Genomic DNA, 20,752 nt, shown 5'->3' with positions numbered 1-20,752 from the left:
CTCTCGCCAAAGTCACGTGCTTCTTGGGGAGTGTTCTGTTGGGTATGTCCACAGTTATGCTGTTGGGGATACTGGTTTATAGTTTGCTTCCGGGACCCTTGTCTAGTGGGGTCAGGGTGAGACTGGCCTCACACAAACATCGTGTCTGATCTGGGGAGTAACTTTGAGGACACAGTGTCCATCCTTTCACTGTGCTCTAGAACTCTCTGTGAGACTCTCTAGATGACCCTGAGCTCGGGCTCAGAAGTTTCAGCTTCTCTCTCCCTTCATGGTTCGCTCTTTCTTCATGTCTTGTCAACGTGTGGACTGCCATTGTTCATAGTCATTTCTGACTTTTCTTCATATTTTGTTTGGTGCCAGTTATAATGCAACCACTTTGTTTCCAGTTTTTTTCTTATGTGGGTCCCCTCTCCTTTACTGAGTGAAGTGAGCCAGAGATTTGTCTGTTTATCTTTGTTGTTTATTCAGTCACATTGCAGCACTGTTGTCCCGTTGTTCATCAGTTTGCTCCTCTAAGGTGTCCTGTGTGTCTCTCTTTCTCTCCCTGGTCTTCCTTTCTCTCCTATTTCCTTAATGAAACTATTTTACTCCAGATGCAAAAAGTGAATACTAGGAACTGGAAGGTACTGGCTGTTAAGTATCTATCAGCACATAGCTTACAAAGGGTTAAGGACTGGCTGTAGCAGATGATCACAAACTTGGTACATTTAGAAGTCACGCATTTGCTCTTGTGGTCTGGGACCTTTACCCAGAGTCGGTGTCGCTGAAGTTGGTGCCAGGAAGACTGTTCCCTCCGGAGGCCTCCGGGAAGAGCTCATTCCCTGTCCTGATCAGCTCTGAGCAGCCCTCCATGGCACACAGCCCTAATTTCACCTGTGTTGTAAACCATGTGTTGGCGGGCACTTTGCTTTCTTCCATATCCACTCTCTGTCTTCCACCCTGTAGACCCCCTGCTCGAGCTGATGGCTGCCATCCAGATAGCTCTTCTCTCTAATATTCTTCCCCTAAATCACTGTAACACTGTCCTACCATTGTTCACTGATTTGCTCGAGCGGGCACCAGTAACGTCTCCATTGTGAGACCTGTTGTTTCTGTTTTTGGCATATCGAATATGCCACGGGGAGCCTGCCAGGCTCTGCCGTGCGGGTGGGATATTCTCAGTAGCTTGCTGGGCTCTCCAAGAGGGACGGAGGAATCGAACCCCGGTTGTTGAAAATATTAACAGTGGGGCTGAAGTGATAGCACAGCAGGTAGGGCATTTGCTTTGCATGTGGCTGACCCGGGTTCGATCCCCAGCATCCCCCGAGCACCAAGCACCGCTAGGAGTAATTCCTGAGTGCATGGGCCAGGAGTAACACCTGTGCATTGCCAGGTGTGACCCAAGAAGCAAATAATAATAATAATAATAATAATTAATAGTGGAATTGGAGCTATAGCATAGTGGGCAAGGCCCTTACCTTGTAGGCAGTCAACCTGAGTTTGATCCCTAGCATTCCATATGGTCCCCCAAGCACTGTTAGGAGTAACTCCTGAGCACCACCAGGTATGGCACAAAAACAAAAACAATTGTTAGTTTAGTATGATTTGTTGCTATTTTGTTCACTGTTTTTGGTGAGTCTTTTGCTCCTCCTTCCAGTTGTCTTCCTTGCTGCTTTGATGATTTTTCAATAGTGTTTTGCTAGCGATTACTTTCTTTCTCTCTTTTGTGTATATAGTATAGGTGTTTGCTTTCTGATCACTATGAAGTGATATAAAACAATAACAGTATAATTAAACTGTAGCACTAAGGTTTAAATGCCATAAAACACTAAAGTCTTAGCCCCACCCTCTCCCAAGGATTTGTTTGTGTGTCTGTTTTAAAGCCACACCCAGTGATGCTCAGAGGTTACTCCTTGCTCTGCATTCAGGAATTACTCCTGGCAGGGACCATATGGGGCCCCAGAGATTGAACTGACATTGGGGGTGCAAAACAAGCACCCTCCCTGCTGTACTCTCTCTCTGGCCCATGTCTTTTGTTTTTGATTTCTTGGTTTGTTTCTTTTTACCTTGTGTAGTATTATTGATTCTCAGCTCAAGGGCAGTTTGTCTGTTATTGATTTCTTTGTCATATATCACTTTTACACCATTCTTTTAATTTAACTTTTCACTGCAATTTTTAGATGTCTCTTATAAACAGAAATCAGTTAACTGTTTTTTCTTTTCGTATTTTGAACCACTCCTAATTGAGCTCAGAGCTTGCTCTTGGCTCTGTGCTCAAGGATCCCTCCTCGTGGCACTCGGGGACCCTGTTTGGTGCTGGGGCTTGAACCTGGGTTGGCCGTACACAATGCTAGCATCCTACTCACCCTTATCTCCTCAGCCCTTATGTTTTTTAAAGCCTTGACATTTCAGCCTGAGTGCTGTGCTGTGCCCCATCATACACCACCTGTATGATGGTGGCCCAGACGGTGATGCCGTGAGCGTGAAGGCGACTGAGCTCAGGTCTGTATGACATGCTCAGTGCTGGTCTGTGCAGTGTCCTCAGTGCTGATCTGTGAGTGCTCCAGATGCGTTTCTGCAGCCGTGCCTTTGATGCATCTCTCAGACCGTGTCCCCTCACCAGGCAACGCATGTCTGCGTCTGGCCTTCTGCAGCCAGGGCCAGTAACAGCTCTGTATCCGACTGGAACATGCAGCTGTGACCCATGATTCCCTCAGACATGCTCTTTTTCTACTTTATTTGAAAGTTTAAAAAGTATTGCTTATTGCAGTGCTCATTTATACTGAGCCAAATATTCATCGTTTAAAGAACTATTCTTGGGCTGGAGAGATAGTACAGCAGGGAGGGCACTTGCCTTTCATGCTGCCCACACAGATTTGATCCCCGGTATCCCATGTGGTCCCCTGAACCCGCTGGGAGTGATCCCAAGAACAGAGCCACGAATAAGCCCTGAGCACCACCAGGTGTGCCCCCAAAGTCCCTTCCTCTTCCCCCCACACATCCACGCAAACCCCTATTTGTTCTGTTACAAATATTCCTTTTATCCCCTGCTTGCAGTATAATATGAAATTCCATTACCTATAACTGGTTATTGCAAACCCCATATTTTGGAACTGTATATCATGCTTTTATTGTCTATGTTCCTTTTTTACACTTTTTCTCTTTAATTTATCTTTTTAAATTTTAAAATTTTATTTTCATAAAGTTGTTCACAGTATTTTTTTACATTCAATATTTCAACACCAATCCCACCACCATTATTTTGAATTTTCACACCCTTCCTTCCCCATAGGCAGGTGCTAAATTATTTATTTTGTATTGGTTGTTATGAATAGTATGAGATGTCTCATGGACACTTTTGTGGCCATGCACTCCTGGAATTCTAAAATTTTTAAATATTTGGAGTCCAGAGCATCTCTGACTTGTGCTGCTTTCTTCTGAGATTCATTTGTGAGTCTCTAAATCATGGCCATTAATGCGCTTAAAGAGTGTGCAGGGGGTCGGAGCGATAGCACAGCGGGTAGGGCGTTTGCCTTGCACGCGGCCGACCCGGGTTCGATCCCCGGCATCCCATATGGTCCCCCAAGCACCGCCAGGAATAATTCCTGAGTGCAAGGCCAGGAGTATCCCCTGAGCATCGCTGGGTGTGACTCAAAAAGAAAAAAAATAGTATGCAGAGGCAGTTTGTGAACATGACTGCCAGAAAAACAGAAAGGAGGGGGGATGAAGAGAGGTTGCCCATCCTCGAGTCCAAGAAGCCTAGAGCTTTTAGTCACTAGTCCCACATACCTGGGTTTTTAAGTGTATTCATTCTCATGTGTGGCGGGGGGTGGGGGCTTGGGAAGAGCCCTGTAAAGGTTGGCGTGAGCATGGTGGCGATTGGGTTCTGGAGGTTTGCGGCTTCACGGGTTCATTTAGGGCAGGTGGAGGAACACACCTAGCCCCCTCTAAGATGCCCTGGTAAAGTCAGCCAGGCGCCGGATGGGGAAACAGGTCTGAGGTGAGCTGCTTTCTTCCAAGACTCATTTGTGAGTCTCTATGTATGGTCTCTTTATAAAATGTAATTTTTTATTGACTCACCGTGAGAGAGACTGTTATAAAGCTGTTCATGATTAGGTTTCAGTCATACAGGGTTCCAACACCAGTCCCTCCACCAGTGTACCTTTCCCAGCACCAATGTCCTCAGTTTCCCTCCCATCACATCCTCCACCCCAGCCTGCCTCTAAGGCAGGCATTCCTCCCCCCTCCCCATCTCTTTCTCCTTTAGGACACACTGGTTTCCAATACAGATACTGAAAGGTTATTGCGTATATCCCTTTATCTACTTTTTTTTATTTCAAAGACCATTTTCAATATATTTTAATAAACAGTGTTTCAATATAAAAATCATAAACCAATTTCACAAGGCGTCTTAATTTGTAGCAGAGCAAAAATAACTTATGAGAAATTTTTAAAATGCAAAACAGACTGCTTTCCTACTACTCTTTATCTCTGTCTCAGTTTTGTCTTATGGAGAAGCTATCTTGGTTGAGCTAGATGGCAAACAAAGAAATATTACCTTTGTGCATCTTTCTTTTTTCATTTTCTACATTTATTTCTTTTTTAAAAGTATTTATTATTATTATTATTATTTTGCTTTTTGGGTCACACCTGGCGGTGCACAGGGGTTACTCCTGGCTCTGCACTCAGGAATTTCTCCTGGCAATGCTCAGGGGATCATATGGGATGCTGGGAATCGAACCCGGGTCGGCCGCGTGCAAGGCAAACGCCCTACCTGCTGTGCTCTCGCTCCAGCCCCAATTTTATTATTATTTTTTACAAAGCTGTTCATGATTGGATTTCAGTCATACAGTAACATCCATTTACCTACTTTTAACACTCAGTTCTTGTCCAGCATGATCATTTCCAACAGTTATTGTCATATTAGTCCCTTCTCTATCTTACCTAGCCTCCACTCCACACACACTCGTGGTAGATTCCAACCCTTGACCAGTAATCCCAGCCCCTGTTTTCACAGGCCTTGGATAGTAGTCTTCTACTCTATTTTTTTTATAAACCTCAAATGAATGAAGTCATTCCATCTCTGTCCCTCTCCTTCTGATTAATTTCACTCAGCATGATACTCTCCATGTCAATCCATTTATAGGCAAATTTCATGACTTCATTTTACTTAACAGCTTACTTACATTTTTCTTAATGTGTAGTATTCCATTGTGTAGAGGTGCCATAGTTTCTTTATTCATTTTGTGAACAGTGCTGCAATGAACGTAGGAGTGCAGATGATGTTTCTGCTGTGTGTTTTTGGGCCCCTAGGGTATATTCCCACAAGTAGTATTGCTGGGTCAAATGGGAGCTCAATTTCTAATGTTTTGAGGAATGGCAAAGACCAGTTTTAAAAACTTGTGTCTTAACTGGCTGGAATTGAAATTTGGAAGTTGTTTTCTTTCACATATAGCCCACCGGCTCCCCCAGTGCCTTAGGATATTCTCCCCCAGTCTTATCCCTTGTCTGTCACTGATCACTATTGCCTTTGTATTCAGGTTCCTGCCACTGGACTAGAGTCTGACTGGGACTAGCCTCTATTCATTCTTCTTGCAGTGTGTCCTGAAGTTTGTGTGTTCTCAGTGTGCACCTCTTAGGCATTCCTCCTGTGGTCCCATTTTCTCAGTCTGGAATTCCAATTTGAATTTTGTTTGGCTTTTCCCTGTGTGCTCTAGATCTGTGGTTTGCTTGTATTTATTCCCAAAGCAAAGATAATTAAATTACAAACAAAAGAATTGGAATCAGGGAACATGGAGTTAATGCAGAAAATAGAATGTACTACAAAATATTCATTACTATGCGTAGGGACATCTTTGAGATGAGACTTGCATGAGATAGGAGTGTGACATTAGGAGAAAAAAGATGATCACAGAATCAAAAAGACCTTTCTGATGTGACAGTCTGTACTTGAAAGTGACAGACCAGCAAGTACAGTGCTTGCTTCATATGCGGCCAGCTTGGGTTTGATCCCCAGCACCACATACGGTCCCCTGAGCCTGCCAGGAGTGATTCCGGAGTACAGAGCCAGGAGTCACCCCTGAGCACTGCCAGGTGGGGCTCCAAAACGAAACAAAACAAAAAAATGAAAGCAAAAATTAAACCTCAGAGGTGGAAGGTCAAGTTGAGGAAATTTCCTAGAAATAGTATAAGCTAGTTACATAGAAAATGTGAGTCACAGAAACAGCTCAGTCAGGAGTGAGTTAGACTGAAGAAAGTCTGAGGGAATGTAAATTGCTAAGGTGTTCAGGAGTCCCAGCATCTTACTAACCGTTACAAAAGGAGAGAACAAAGAGTAGAGAACATTATAGATAACGTTATGTGTAAGTAAATAGCCTTTAATTTCCTTCCATTTAGGGCAAGGGTAAATGCTTCTTAAGAAGTGTTTTGAGTTTTCTTTTTGTTTGTTTTGGGGGCCTCCTAGGCTAAACTTATGCTTTTATTATCTTATTTCAGTGAGTCTCAAGAGGCTGTAGAGTGTCTAGGATTGAGCCCCCAGACCCACATGTACCAGGTGTGAGCTTGAGCCCTCTCGCTACCTCCCAGCTTCAATGATGGGTTTTAAAAAAATGTCAGGAGAGAGCACAGCTGTAAGATTCCTGGCCCCGCGTGAGCCCATGAGCAGCACCAGGTGCATTCTGGGATGCGGTCCTGGGCCCCAACACCACAGCTTGGGGATCCCCGACACTGCGGGGCCCGAGCTGCAGCTGATCCTGGGGCCCTGTGCTCACCTGGGACACCTCTGTCCCAGTGTCTGGGAATCATTAGTGGGGAGCCCTCAGCCCCCCGAGGACCACTTGGGGGCCCCCTCACACTCATTATAGTTCAGGAAACTATTTTTTTAATTTTTAAAAAAACGTTTTTGTTTTTTTTTTTTCTTTTTGGGTCACACCCAGCGATGCACAGGGGTTACTCCTGGCTCTGCACTCAGGAATTACCCATGGCAGTGCTCAGGGGACCATATGGGATGCTGGAAATCAAACCCAGGTCGGCCGCCTGCAAGGCAAACACCTACCTGCTGTGCTATTGCTCCAGCCCCCCAAAAAATGTTTTTATTTTATAAAGTAGTTCACAATATTTTATTACATTTAATATTCAAACACCGATCCCAACATCGTTACACCTTTCCACCACCATATTTTGGATATTTACATCCCAAACCCCAATCCCTGCCCCAAAGCAGAACCTGAAATAATGTATTCTGTATTGTTTGTTATGAAAATATGCTTAGAATGCTAGAAAAAAGTATCCTTAGAGGGAAGAGAGTGAGGATTGTTGTATTTTACCAAGGGGTCATTAAGCCCTTGTTTTATTTATTTATTTATTTATTTATTTATTTATTTATTGAATCACCATGTGGAAAGTTACAAAGTTTTCAGGTTTAAGTCTCAGTTATACAATGCTCGAACACTCATCCCTTCACCAGTGCACATATTCCACCACCAAGAATCACAGTATAGCTCCATCCCGCCCCCCACATCCCTAGCCCCTCACCCCGCCTGTGTAACTCAATAATAGTGAGTTTTGTGTTGAAATATTGACTGTAATGAAAGTAAAGTGAAAGTAAAGTGAAATTTATCAGTTACAAAAGCCCTTCTATAAGAGATCACTAATATGATCTCTTGTTAAAGGTTGAGCCTTGTGTGTTTATATGTGTGTGTGTGTGTGTGTGTTTGTGTAAAAAATGTATATTTCTCTCTAAGATTGGTTGCCTCCTATTTTGAACCCTGTCAAACGTGGTGCAGTAATCCTGGAGTATGGGTAGAGTATTTGGTTTGAAGTATTACACAGCCAAGAACGTGGCCGCAGTGCAGGAATAGATATACTTGTGGGTGAGGCTCGGCCCAAGCATGTGGAGAGTGGTCTTTTTTTTTTTTTCTTTTTGGGTCGCACCTGGCGATGCACAGGGGTTACTCCTGGCTCTGCACTCAGGAATCACCCCTGGCGGTGCTCAGGGGACCATATGGGATGCTGGGAATCGAACCCAGGTCGGCTGCGTGCAATGGAGAGTGGTCTTGAGCATGGTGGCGGCTGAGTTGTCGAAGTTTTCGGCTGCTGGGGCTGGGTCCCTTGGGGCAGGGAGCGGTCTCACCCATCCCCCTCCAGAGCCCCCCTCCCTCCAGAAACAGCCTGGCATGGGGTGGGGTCTGGTGGCATGGTTATGGCGAACGTCATGTTGCTTCCTTTTGGGAGAGAAGGACATGTGATCTGGACGTGATTATTTGGCGCTAGCCAGAGGTGGGTTATGGGCATGACTGCTGAGTTGCCAGAGATAGGGGGGTAGGGCGGGGGATCTCCGTACTGGTCCCGTTGAGCTCAGGGAACTATTATAACAGCTTATGAGAAGATACATGTTTTTAGAGTGAAATGCGGGCTTGCCCTGTCCTTGGTGCTTCCAGAGCAGCTCCTTCCGCCCCAGTCTGGGACTTACCGAGGGGGACCTGGAAGGGAGTGATTAGAAAGGTGCAAGGAGCAGGTTTAGGACAGACGGACTGTGCTGTGGGTGACACACAGGTGGCCCAGGTGCGGCAGAGGGAGGGAACAGCTGCTGGGTGGAGGCAGGCGAAGGGTGAGAGCCATCAGATTGCCACCCCTGTGTCACGTTCTCACTGTTTTCTGGCTGCAGACTTAGTGATGCATGTGCTTTGTTCCCAGCCAGATATGCCCATTTTGGTCATGGAATTCTGGGTCGGCTGGTTCGACACCTGGGGGGGCAACCATGCCACTCGAAACGCCAGAGGTAAGTGTGTGGTGGGGCTGCAGCCCTGGCTGCTGTGGCCACAGCTCACGGGGCCTCACACTTTCCGGGGCTAATCACTCAGCTCTGGCCGCCTCAACTACTCTCTCAACCCCTGCCATGTGGGACTGCGGGGGGCTGTGGGGTGTCAGTGACACAAATGACCCGGGGTCTGCCCTTCCAGTATGCCATCACACCAACCACCTCTACCAACAACACACAGTCATGCTGAACCACCAACCCAGCACACAAAACTCCACCATCGGCAACACACCATTGTTTCTACTTATCACCACCACTACCACCACTACAAAAATCATGCTTTCTGTTTTATATGTCAGGCATTCTATAGGGCAAGTTTCTTAAGATTTTATGTCACTTAGGAATTTGTGACATAAGTGATGTCATGGGAATTCAGACTTTCATGAACAGATAAGGGAACAGTAGCATGGGGAGAGAAACTGATATTCAGGGTCATGCAAGCAGGAAAGAGTAGAGCCATGCTGAACGAGTGATAGCTCATCCACCTGGCTTCCTACGATAGCCCGAGAAAGATGCTCACTCCTGTTCGAACAGCCATGAGAAGGGCAGGGGAGATGGCTGGAGGGCATGCAGGAGCCCTGCAGTTGATCCTCAGCACCAGGGAGTGTGGGCTCTTCCCCCTCCAGAAAGAAAGAAAACATATCAAAGCAGCAATGAAAGGAGAGTTTCTGTGCCTCGAGATCAAGAGCAGAGACGTGGGGGCTGTTGCAGTGACCCTGAGCAAGTGTCCCCAGAGAAGGCAGGAAGGAGGGCACACAGCAAGAGTGTGGTTTCAAAATAACACCCCGCGAGCATGTGAGGCTTACGGGGCTTGGAGTCAAGTTATACTCAGAGGTTTGGAGAAACAATTTTTCAGAACACTCTTGGTACTGATAAGTCTTGGATTCCTCGAGTAATTTGCTCGATTTCGCCCATTTTGGGGTTAGAATTTTAGTGGGAGTTAAAAGATAAAACAATGAAGTTAACTGTGGGACTGGGCTGAGAAAGAGGATTTCCCCAGAGAACCCTGCCTTCATCTTTAATTTTCTCGGTGTTCTCATCCCCCTTCTCTGCAGATGTTGTATGTGCTGCAACTGAGTTTCTCAAATACGGCATCTCCTTCAATACATACATGTTTCATGGTGGAACTAACTTTGGGTTCATGAATGGGGGTGTGAGCTCCTCTTCACACCAGAGTGTGGTCACCAGCTACGGTGAGTGTCGTGGTGGAGCTGCCCACGGTGGGGCTGAAGAATGTTCTTGTCTCCTTGGGCTTCCTGACATACAGCCTGTGCTGAGCATTACATATCTTTCCTCCCTCTCTTCCCTTCTCCTTCCTTCCTCCCTCCCTCCCTCCCTCCCTCCCTCCCTTCTCTTCCCTCCCTCCCTCCCTCCCTCCCTCCCCCTTCCTTCCTTCCTTCCTTCCTTCCTTCCTTCCTTCCTTCCTTCCTTCCTTCCTTCCTTCCTTCCTTCCTTCCTTCCTTCCTTCCTTCCTTCCTTCCTTCCTCCTTCCTTCCTTCCTTCCTCCCTTCCCTCCTCCCTCCTTCCTTCCTTCCTTCCTTCCTTCCTTCCTTCCTTCCTTCCTTCCTTCCTTCCTTCCTTCCTTCCTTCCCTCCTTCCTTTTTTGGTTTTTGGGCTAACCATGGTGATACTTACTTAGGGTTTACTCCTGGCTCTGTGCTCAGGGACCACTCCTGATGGGGCTGGGGGGACCATATGGGGTGCCGGGAATTAAACTCATGTCGGCTGCATGCAAGACAAGCACTCTCTCCGCTGCCTTGTCTCTTAAACTCCTCTATTTACCTTTCTTCTGTGACTGACTGGTAGTTTCTTTGGCCCCCAGGACTGCCTATGACCTGGAGCCAGGCTCCACTCATCACAGCCTTCTCTACTGGAACTCTCTAAAAGAGGAACCCGGGGCCAGAGTGATAGTACAGCAGGGAGGGTGTTTACCTTTCATGCAGCTGACTCGGGTTCCATCCCTGGCATCCCATATGGCCCTCCGAGCACTGCCAGGAGTGATCCCTAAGTGCAGAGCACCACTGGTATGGGCCCCAATACAAACAAAGCAAAAAACTAGAAAAAGAAAAAAGGAAAAGAAAAGCTCAGGAACAGGATCCCTGGGGGAAGCTTCCTGAGCACCGGAGTGCTCTATTGGGGCAGTCCAGGTTAGGGAAGAAGGGAGTCCACTAAGAAAAGGACCATACGATGTCAGGAAGCCTCTGAGGCTGAGAAGTTTGAGGAGAACGCCCCTCATGGCGCTGTTCGCCATCACCCTAATTTCCCCAACACCCAGCCTGAGTAACCCTGGGTGCTCAGTCTCAGGAACAGGGAGGCAGCATCTCCTGGCCTCTGCTGGCGGAGCCCACCAAGGCCCTGGGCCAGGCCCACTGTGGAGGGGGTGGGGGCCTGAGCAGCCTCGTGTCTTGCAGACTATGACGCGGTGCTGACAGAGGCTGGGGACTACACGGAAAAATACTACGCTTTCCGGAGACTCTTCAGGACTCTCGGTACTCCAGCTACGCACTGCTTGTTTTGGGAGGCCAGGGTACTGCTTGCAATTAGTGTTCAGGGACCTGGAGCCACTTGTGGAGATCCTCAACTGACAGGGGTCACCCCAGTCCAGAGGGCTTGGGGCCTTCAGGGGCACAGCAGGCGATGCCGGGAGACCCTGTGTCCTGGAGAGCTAGCCATGTGCTAGCTCCCGACACGCCCGAACCCCTGTATTAGCTCTCCTGGCCCGCCACTGGCCAGTGACCCCCAGTGCTCTCAGCCAGAGAGGCGTCGCCCTGTTTCTGTGAGAAACCCCAGGAGGGTTTGGGGTGCCTGGGAACAGGAAGCCGGAAATCGAGGCTTCTCACCCTTGCCAACTGTCAGTTACAGGGCTCTCTCTGCCCTCCTTACCTGCGGAGAGTGCTAAGGCCCGGTACCCGCCTGTGAAGCCCTCCCTCTTCCTGTCCCTATGGGACGTTCTCCCGTACTTGGAAAAGGTGAGTCTGGGGGTGGCTAGCAGAAACTTGGGGTGCCGTGAGGCCTGGATAGGCCTCAAGGTGGCTCCATGGGGAGGTGAAGCCCAGGGGTCTGCGTTTTCTCCAGATGTAGACTCGAGGGGCAGACACCTGCACTCACACTGGCTGCACTGTGGGGGTGATGGGAGGTGGAGGCCACAGGGGACCCCCATTCCCAGTTCCGATGAGCCTCTGTATGCAGCCACAGGCCCGGTGGGACAGGCGTCCTGCGGTGATTGCCCTGTCGAGGACAAAGCTCAGATGGTCTCAGGGGCCGCTCTCCCCTCCACATTAGGGAGAAGGTGACGCCATGTGGATGTTGCTCTGACTTTCCCCCACTCAGTGCTTCCGAGAAAGAGTGTGATGGAGCTGGGGGAGAACTCCCAGGAGGCACATGCCTAACATGTGTGAGGCCCCCACTTGGTTCCCCAGAGCACAGGGGTCCCCGGCCTGTACCAGGTGTGTCCCTGATGACCCCCAGGAGCACAGCCAGACCCGAGCAGCTCTGTACTGCCAGGCTCATGTGGCCCTGGGGCTACCAAGCACCACCAGGCCTGTTCTGTCCTGCAGACAGAAGTAGCGATGGGGGGCACTGTGGTGGGCATGCTCCAGTCACCTCTGCAAATATGTTAAGAGAAACTCATGGGATCCCAGAATATTGCAAACCAAGGACAAATCAGTGAGAATGTGACAATAGCAAAGCCCCAAGGCACCGTGAGCATGAGCTCCAGGAAGCCGCCGGAAGCAGAGCCAGGCCCGGGTGAATTTGCTGCATCTGAAAACCTGTGAAGAATGTGACAGGGCCACTGGGAGAGAAAAACCATGTGCAGGACGCTGTTCCCACGAATAGTTCCTTGGCAAATAGATTCCTTGGAGATGAGCAATGGTGGCAGTGATGAGGGTTGTGGCTGGTGCCTGAGTCTTTGCTGGATGTAGTCGGGTCTGAATGCTGCTGTCCTTACTGTCACCTCAGCAGCTGCACCCTCCACCATGCTCCCACCTCCTTCCAGGGAGAGGAGAGGAAAGGGGAGCACTGGCAGGCAGAGCCCAGAGGGAGAGGCTTCGGGGCAAAGGGGCTGAGCCCTGTTTCTCTCACAGCCAGTCCTGTCCAAGGGCCCCATCAACATGGAGAACCTGCCCATCAACAACGGCAATGGCCAGGCCTTCGGGTTCACGCTCTATGAGACGACCATTTGCTCTGGAGGCTGGCTGGAGGCAGAGGTTCACGATGTGGCACAGGTAAGGAAGTCTTTGGCCTCTGCTGCTGGCCCGGGTGGTCACCGTCCCAGCTTGGAAGTATCCTGCCACCTGTGCTCTGTGCAAGGCTTCGGGCATGTAAAGTCACCCCAGAGATGCCACTTTCCGCTCTGTCCCAGCTCCAGCCTGCTGTGGCCTCTCGGCCTGCCTCCAGCCAACACGCGAGCCCAGGCACCCCGTGTCCTGCTCAGTGTCGGGCCTCCTGAGCCTGGCCTCCGGCCTCCCCTCCCCTTTGGACCGACAGCCTGACACTAGCCCCTGTCTCGCAGGTTTTTCTGAACCAGACGTACATTGGTGACTTGCACGATAGGGCCAAGGAGTTGATGCTTCCGGACCACAAGGTGCGCAGCACTCGGGTCCCCCGAGCTATATGTAAACTCCACTTGGTGTCCCCCAGCATGTGGGTGTGACTCTTCCTTCAGGGAAGGCCCAGCATGAAGACCTTAGGACTGGAAGCAGAGCTACACCCGCCTCTGGGCCCGGAGAAGGTCCTGCTACCCCTTTGCCCCGAACCGGTGCCCTGGGACAGTCTATCCTCAGACACAAGAGGGTGGCGTCACCTCAGTCAGAGCTGCAGGAAAAGGGGGCTGAGTGTGGATGAGCGAGGGGGTACTAAAGTAGGTACTGAAGAGGGACTGAGGGGACACTGAAGGAAGTACTGAGGAAGGATTGAGTAGGGGGCTAGGAGACTGAGGGGAGACTGAGGGAGGGACTGAGGGACTAAGGGAGGGGCTGACAGAGGGACTGAGGGACAGAGAGGAACTGAGTGGGACTGAAGGTGGACTAAAGAGGAGACTGAGGGAGGCTGAGGGGTTCTAAGAGAGGGACTGAGGGGAGCTGGGGGCTGATGGGGGACTGAGGGAGAGACTGAGGGGATACTGAGAGGGGGATGAGGGAGGATATGGGGCTGATGGGGGACTGAGGAGGGATTGAGTGGGCACTGAGAAAGGACTGAGGGAGAGAATGAGTGTGGAGGGATTGAGGGGATGCTGAGGGGGATGAGGGAGAGACCGAGAGAGGGACTGAGCAAGGGACTGAGTAGGGACTGAGGGATGAACCAAGGGAGGGACTGAGAAGAGATAGTCTGAGGAGGAAGGGAGAATGATAAAGAGAGTCTGAGGAGGAAGAGTTTGAGAAAGGAGGGAAAGATAATCTGAAATGGGAGGGAGCAACTGAGGAGAAAGAGTGAGAAGGATGGACTGAGGAGGAGTAGTCTGAGGAGGGAGGGTTAGAGGAGGGAGAGTCTGAGGAGAGAGGGTCTGAGGAAAGAGGGATGGATAGTCTGAGGAGGGAGGGATAGTTTAAGGAGGTAAGTCTCCTGAGCTTCCTCTTCTCTCTGGTCATTGGGTCATTGTCTTCCTGTCCCTCCCCTGGGATTTTGAGGACAGATGGCAGGGGGGCACTAGAATCCAAACCTCTAGGGTCCAAGAAGGCCCTAATATCTCTGTCCCAGCAGGATTGTCGTCGTCTCAGGATCCTGGTGGAGAACCAAGGACGAGTCAGTTATTCCAGGAAAATTCTAACTGAACGGAAAGGTGGGCACTCAGCCTGTGGTACCGCAGGGGTCTTTCTACCTGCTTGGTGTGTGGGGCTTATGGGGCAATGGCGGGCAGGGCTGGCATGGGGGAAACAGTGGCTAGAACCAGCTGCAAATCCCCTTCTCCCTGACATCTGGGCCAGGACGTGTGTTGGATCCTGCGGAGCTCTAGCAAAAGTTTCAGCACTGCATGGGGGACCTGGCATAGACTCTGTGGGGCTGACGTGTGCTCCTGCCAGCAGGAGCCCTTCTCTGGCATCCACGGCCTTCGGGCCTTCATGTCCCAGACACTGGTCTCAGCTCACTGGCTCTGTCTGCCCTCCCACCACAGGCATCATTGGGCCGGTGAAGGTGAATAAGCGGCCTCTGGTGGGCTTCACCATCTACTCACTGGAAATGAAAGAGAGCTTCTTTAACAGGTATGCTCCTACCCACGCACCCCATACCACCCAGCACACACACACACACACACACACACACACACACACACACACACACACACACGCACACACACACACACACACTGAGAGCCCCAACATTCTCTGGGAATGGGACAGAGAGCTTGGAACCAGCCCTGAGTCTATCCTAGATGAGAGGCTGGAAAGGGGCTTCCCTCTCCCTCAAGGCTTAACCTTTCTTTCAGGCTCCGGACTGCCACCTGGATGTCTGTCCCCAAGAAGTATGTGGGCCCTGCCTTCTACCTGGGAACCTTGCATGCTGGCTCTTCGCCCAGGGACTCCTTTCTGGACCTTCAGGTAAGATGGCAGCCCTCTCTCGGTGGGTTCCGGCCATCTGCTCTGGAGGGGGGATCTGAGGGTCCTGTTCCCCAAGACGAACTCGCCTCCTGCCTTCTTTTCTCTTCTTCCTCACACACAGCAAGCCTGCCAGCCACCTCAGTGCTCGTTTGTCATTATTATTATTATAATTATTTGCTTTTTGGCTCACACCCGGTGATGTACAGGGGTTACTCCTGACTCTGCACTCAGGAATTACTCCTGGCGGTGCTCAGGGGACCATATGGGATGCTGGGAATCGAACCTGGTCGGCCGCTTGCAAGGCAAATGCCCTACCAGCTGTGCTATCACTCCAGCCCCTCGTTTGTCATTATTTAAAGAAGAGTAGATTAGGCTGGGTGGTGGCTCAGAGGGACAGAGTGTGTCTCGAAAGACTTCTTCCGCCTTGGGGTTCAAGCTCCGGTGTTTGATCCTCACACACGATGAGGGGTAGCACTGCTGCTCCCTGGCATACCGCAGCAGTGTCTGAGTGTGACCGCGGAGGCCTACACTCTCCCTGTAGAATCGTTTGAAGTGTGAATTAAATTACTTCTAGGCTAAAGCACTATTTGGATTTTCTGTTTCTGTAAAAGTTATTTCTGATAAAATCTGTTTTTTTTCTGGGAATTTTTCCATTTTATCTATAATTTCCAACTCGTCCTTCCCAACAATGCTGCATTTGAGGCTCTTTCAGGGGCAGGGGAGACCCAGCCTGTTACGGTTTTTGCATATGAATACACCATGGGGAGTTTGGGAAGGACGAGTAGAGAGAGGCCTCTAAAATCTCAGGGCTAGGGGCTGGAGCGATAGCACAGCGGGGAGGGCGTTTGCCTTGCACGCGGCCGACCCGGGTTCGATTCCCAGCATCCCATATGGTCCCCTGAGCACCGCCAGGGGTGATTCCTGAGTGAAGAGCCAGGAGTGACCCCTGTGCATCGCCGGGTGGGACCCCAAAGAAAAAAATCTCAGGGCTAGGACTAATGGAGATGTTAATGATAATGATGATGATGATGATAATGATGATGATGATGATCTATAATTTGAAATGTATCATGTTTGGGGGGAGATGGTGTGGTTTGGGTCACTCCCAGCTGTGCTCAGGGCTCACTCCTGGTTCTGTGCTCAGGATTACTCCCAGTGGGCATCAGGCAACCATGTGGTGCTGGGGCTTGCCATATGCAAGATGGTACCTTATTCACTGTATTATCTTTCTAGCCCTGAAATATTTTAAGTTTAAATTATTTTTAAAATTTTTAATATATTTTCTTGGGTGGGAATCCAAGCAGTGCTGAGGAGGTTATAGAACCCCACCGGATCAACTTAGCCCATGCCAGGGCTGAGGCTGTGATTCTACTTGGGCCCAGTGATGCCAGGTGGGCAGGGATTGGGAGACTCCAAGACCACACCCAGTGTTGCTCAGGGGCCTCCAGGATTGCACCCCATGATGCCTGGGGACCATGAAGGCAACAGGAATTGAATCCCTACCATTGTACTATCTCCCAGTTACAAAACATTTTTATCACCTTAGAAAGAAAGATAAGAAGAGGAAAAAAAAGGAGGAAGAGGAGGAGAAAGAGAAGGAGGAGGGGAGGGAGAACAGCAGGAAGTTGTCTATTATCTTTTTCTGTTGTGGTGGTACTGAGATCGAACTCAAGACTCATATATGCAAAACATGGCTTTGCTATGTGCCACATTTCCGGCCCTTTCTCACTATATTTGATTTTTGTCATTTCAATTCCTCTGTATCTCTGTCATTTGTGTTTATTTTGGGCTTTCTTTTGTGGGGGTAACTGATTCTGTGCTCAGGAGTCACCTCTGGCCCAGGAGACCACAAACCATGCCAGGGACCCATCCTGGGTGGGCTATGTGCAAGGCAAACACCTTAACCCTGTGCTGTCTCTCCTATGGGGTCACCCTGCTGGAATAATTTGGGCTTCCTAAATTTGGGTGTCCCGCTCCTTTCTCAGTCTGGGAGCTCTCAACTATTATTTCCAGTAAGAATTTTATCTCTTTCTTTCTCCTTCTCATCTTCTTCTGGAATCTTCTGACATGAATGTCCTGCCTGATGCCGTGCCATCTAGTTCTGAGCATTGTTTTTAATTCTTCCCCGCCTGCTTTTTTTTTTCCTTTTTGGGTCACACCTGGCGATGCACAGGGGTTCCTCCTGGCTCTGCACTCAGGAATTACTCCTGGCGGTGCTCAGGGAACTATATAGGATGCTGGGAATTGAACCCAGATCAGCCGCGTGCAAGGCAAACGCCCTACCCGCTGTGCTATTGCTCCAGCCCCCCACCTGCTTTTTTTTGCTCGTCTTTTTAGGTGACTTACACTTCTTGGAGCCCACTGAGTCAACTTTCAGCATCTCCCATTCAGCTCTTGTGGTCTATACTGTATTTATTTTATTTTATTTAATTGCTTGAAGGCTACAGTCTTTAGCTCTTTGCTACTGTTGGAACTTTTCTCAGGCTTTCCTACTTTCTTCTCTCTGTGGAAGTTCTCTTCCACTGATCCATCCTCAGTGAGCATCATTTGGACCCTTGCCTTGAAGTTCTCTTTGGGCTACTTGAGCAGCTCTGCTGCATGCAGAGGTTTTGCTAGATGATCTTCTTTCTCCACCAGTGTGGGGGAATTTCTCTGTATCCCTGTTGTTTCTGGTGGACTCCAGGGTCTGTGCTGGAGCAAACTCAGGCAGAGACGCAGGCATCTGTGGTTAGTCACAGATGTCAGATTCCAACTGTGCTCTGGTGAGCCTCAGAAACAATCAGCTGGACACTGAGTTTAGGGGGACCCTGGGTGATGACAGAGAACCTAGGTCCTGTATATGGTGGCACTTGTGGATTAAGTTTGAGTGGGCCTGGGTGGCAGCTGGGAATTCAAGGTCACCAGTGCCCGGCAAGCACAAGGCTGCTGCAGTTCCACAGCTGTGACACTGGCTGGGGACAGGGCCAGCTGGGCCTTGAGAGAAGGCTGGACCAACCTCTTGTCCCAGATGGGGACTCATTGGGAATGGAAAGGAGCAGAGTCTGGGTGGACCTCGGCAAAGAAGGAACAGAGCAGGGGTTTGTGTGTGGGGTCCTGCTGGCTGGCTCTGGGGAGTCTGCAGGGGGCTTTCTGTCTGTAGAAATGCTGCTTACTGTACACAGTGTCCTCAGAGAAGCAGAGTGGCCAAGGAGATCATGGGGCCCTCCCACACTCTCCTTTTTCTTTTCTTTTCTTTCCTTTTTAATGTAGGAGTATTGCTATTTATTCAGACACTGATTAAGCTGATTGAACTGGGCATGAATTCCACATTACTTTTTTTTCTTTTCTATTTTTTCTTTTTATTGGATCACTGTGAGATACAGTTACCAAGCTTTCATGTTCGAGATTCAGCCATATAATGATGGAACACCCATCCCTCCACCAGTGCACACTTAACACCACCAGTGTCCCCAGTGTATCCCCCCCTCCAATCCCAGTCCTCACCTTGCCTCCATGGCAGGCAATTTACCCAATTCTATCTCTACTTTTGGGCATTATTTTTTTAATGTATTTTATTCTTTAATTAGTGAATCACCATGAGGGTACAGATACAGATTCACACATTTTCAAGCTTGTTTTTCCCCCATACAGTGTTCACAAACACATCCCTCCACCAGTGCCCATTCTCCACCACCAATAAACCCAGTATCCCTCCCACCCCCAATCCCATCTCCCCCCCACCCCACTCTTTTGATCTCTAAAAATATGGAACGCTTCACGAATTTGCGTGTCATCCTTGCGCAGGGGCCATGCTAATCTTCTCTGTATCGTTCCAATTTTAGTATATGTGCTGCCGAAACAAGCACTGGGCATTATGTTTAGCTCGAATTTTCCCACCACCATTCAAGCCTGACTACCAGGGGCATATGCTGGATCATTTATTGTTCATTGTTCATTTTGAATATTTTGAGTGCCGCAGTCACGCGCTTCTGGAATCCTAGATTGTAAATGGTTGGGTTCCAGAGACATTTCTGTTGGGCACTAATCCATTTTGGGATTCAATTGGGCAATGAGGGCGGGCGGGGGGGAGCCGGAGAGGGACAGCCCAGCGCCTCTGCTGCCACATGGCATGGAGATTTAGTCCTGAAACCCGCATACCTGGGCCTTGCTTGTGGAAGCTCTTGGTCACCGGGATTCCATCTGGAGTAAGCGGGGAGACTGCACCTACTCCATCTGGGGTGCCTCAATGAAATTGGCTCTGTATGGGGCTCGGAGAGATCTCTGGTTCTATGGTGTCTTCTGGGACTCTTTGCTGTGTCTTTGGACCAGGGCTGTTGGTACGCTAAAATGGCGCCTGGAGGCACATTGTGAGTGTGACAGTCAGGTCAGGCCAACAAGCAGGCAGGGAACCAGAGAGGGACAGCCCGGTGTCTGTGGCATGGAGATTTAGTCCTGGAACTCGCATACCTGGGCCTTGCTTGTGGAAGCTCTTGGTCTCTGGAATTCCATTTGGGGTAGGCGGAGAGACTGCACCTGCTCCATCTGGGGTGCCCCGGTGAAATTGGCTCAGTATGGTGCCCGGAGAGATCTGAGGTTCTGTGATGTCTTCTGGGACTCGCTGCTGTGTCTCTGGCTTTTGATCTCTTTCGAGATTTATTTATGGGTCTCTGAAGAAAGGCCAGTAATAGAGTTTACAGGTGGTTCTGGAGCTAGTTCGTGGGGGTGACTGCCAGTGCTTCCATGTGTATTGGGAAGTGGGGGGAGATAGCCCACCCCAACTTCGTGAAAGCCTGGAGATTTCAGTCATAAAACCCGCATACCAGAGTTTTCAGCAGATAATATCTTGGTGAGGTCCATCCTGAGATGGTAGAGTCAGACTGGGGGCATGGCAGTGATTTTGGATTGTGGAAGAAAGTGGCTACTGGGGGCTCTGCTTGGGCAGGCACAGGCCAACCCATCCCCCTCCAATTTACCCCAGTCTGTTCAGTCATGTGCGGGTCTGAGATTAATTGTGGCTTTTTGTCTCTTTTGAGAGTTATCAATGAGTCTCTGAGATAAGACCAATAAATGAGCTTGTATAGCTGAGCCGCAGGTGATTTGTGGGTGTGGCTCCCACATACCTAACTTTTGGCCATTTAATTTCTTGGTAAACTTGGTCCCAAGTTGTTGGGGGCTGGCCAAAGGCACAGAGGCAATTATGGAGTGTCAGGAAGCCTGAAGGCACCATCTGGCTGCTGATGCACTCATCCTGCAGGTACAGGTTGACCTGTTGGCAGCATCATACCCCCAACTCTTCATTTTCTTGCCTTAGATCTTGGAAAGATCTTCCTTGAAAACAGCTTCAGTTTGGAAGGACGGACACCAGCATGGGCTGGGGAAGAGCTTCAAAGAGAAGGGCTGGTGGCTGGGGTTTTGTCCAGTGGAGACAGAATGAGATCAC

At 49.6% G+C, this 20,752-nt stretch overlaps 1 protein-coding gene and 1 non-coding gene across 2 annotated transcripts in view; one reads left to right on the top strand and one right to left on the bottom strand.

Annotated features, from left to right (window-relative positions):
- The window catches only part of LOC101557814 (beta-galactosidase-1-like protein 3), a 38,670-nt gene that overhangs the window by 10,646 nt on the left and 7,272 nt on the right, over positions 1–20,752 (top strand). Inside the window, exons 10-18 of the mRNA XM_055132163.1 lie at positions 8,674–8,758; positions 9,853–9,990; positions 11,209–11,286; positions 11,660–11,766; positions 12,883–13,023; positions 13,311–13,382; positions 14,498–14,576; positions 14,910–14,997; positions 15,222–15,333. Of these exons, the coding sequence (XP_054988138.1) occupies positions 8,674–8,758; positions 9,853–9,990; positions 11,209–11,286; positions 11,660–11,766; positions 12,883–13,023; positions 13,311–13,382; positions 14,498–14,576; positions 14,910–14,997; positions 15,222–15,333 (900 nt within the window). The remainder of the gene's footprint in view (positions 1–8,673; positions 8,759–9,852; positions 9,991–11,208; positions 11,287–11,659; positions 11,767–12,882; positions 13,024–13,310; positions 13,383–14,497; positions 14,577–14,909; positions 14,998–15,221; positions 15,334–20,752) is intronic.
- Positions 19,072–19,178, bottom strand: LOC129403786 (U6 spliceosomal RNA). The gene has a single exon (XR_008629447.1). It is a non-coding gene; the product is annotated as a U6 spliceosomal RNA (small nuclear RNA).

This window comes from Sorex araneus, chromosome 3 (genome assembly GCF_027595985.1).
Source record: "Sorex araneus isolate mSorAra2 chromosome 3, mSorAra2.pri, whole genome shotgun sequence".
NCBI lineage: Eukaryota > Metazoa > Chordata > Mammalia > Eulipotyphla > Soricidae > Sorex > Sorex araneus.
Note: the sequence above shows the minus strand (reverse complement) of the source record. Positions and strands in the feature narration are given on the sequence as shown.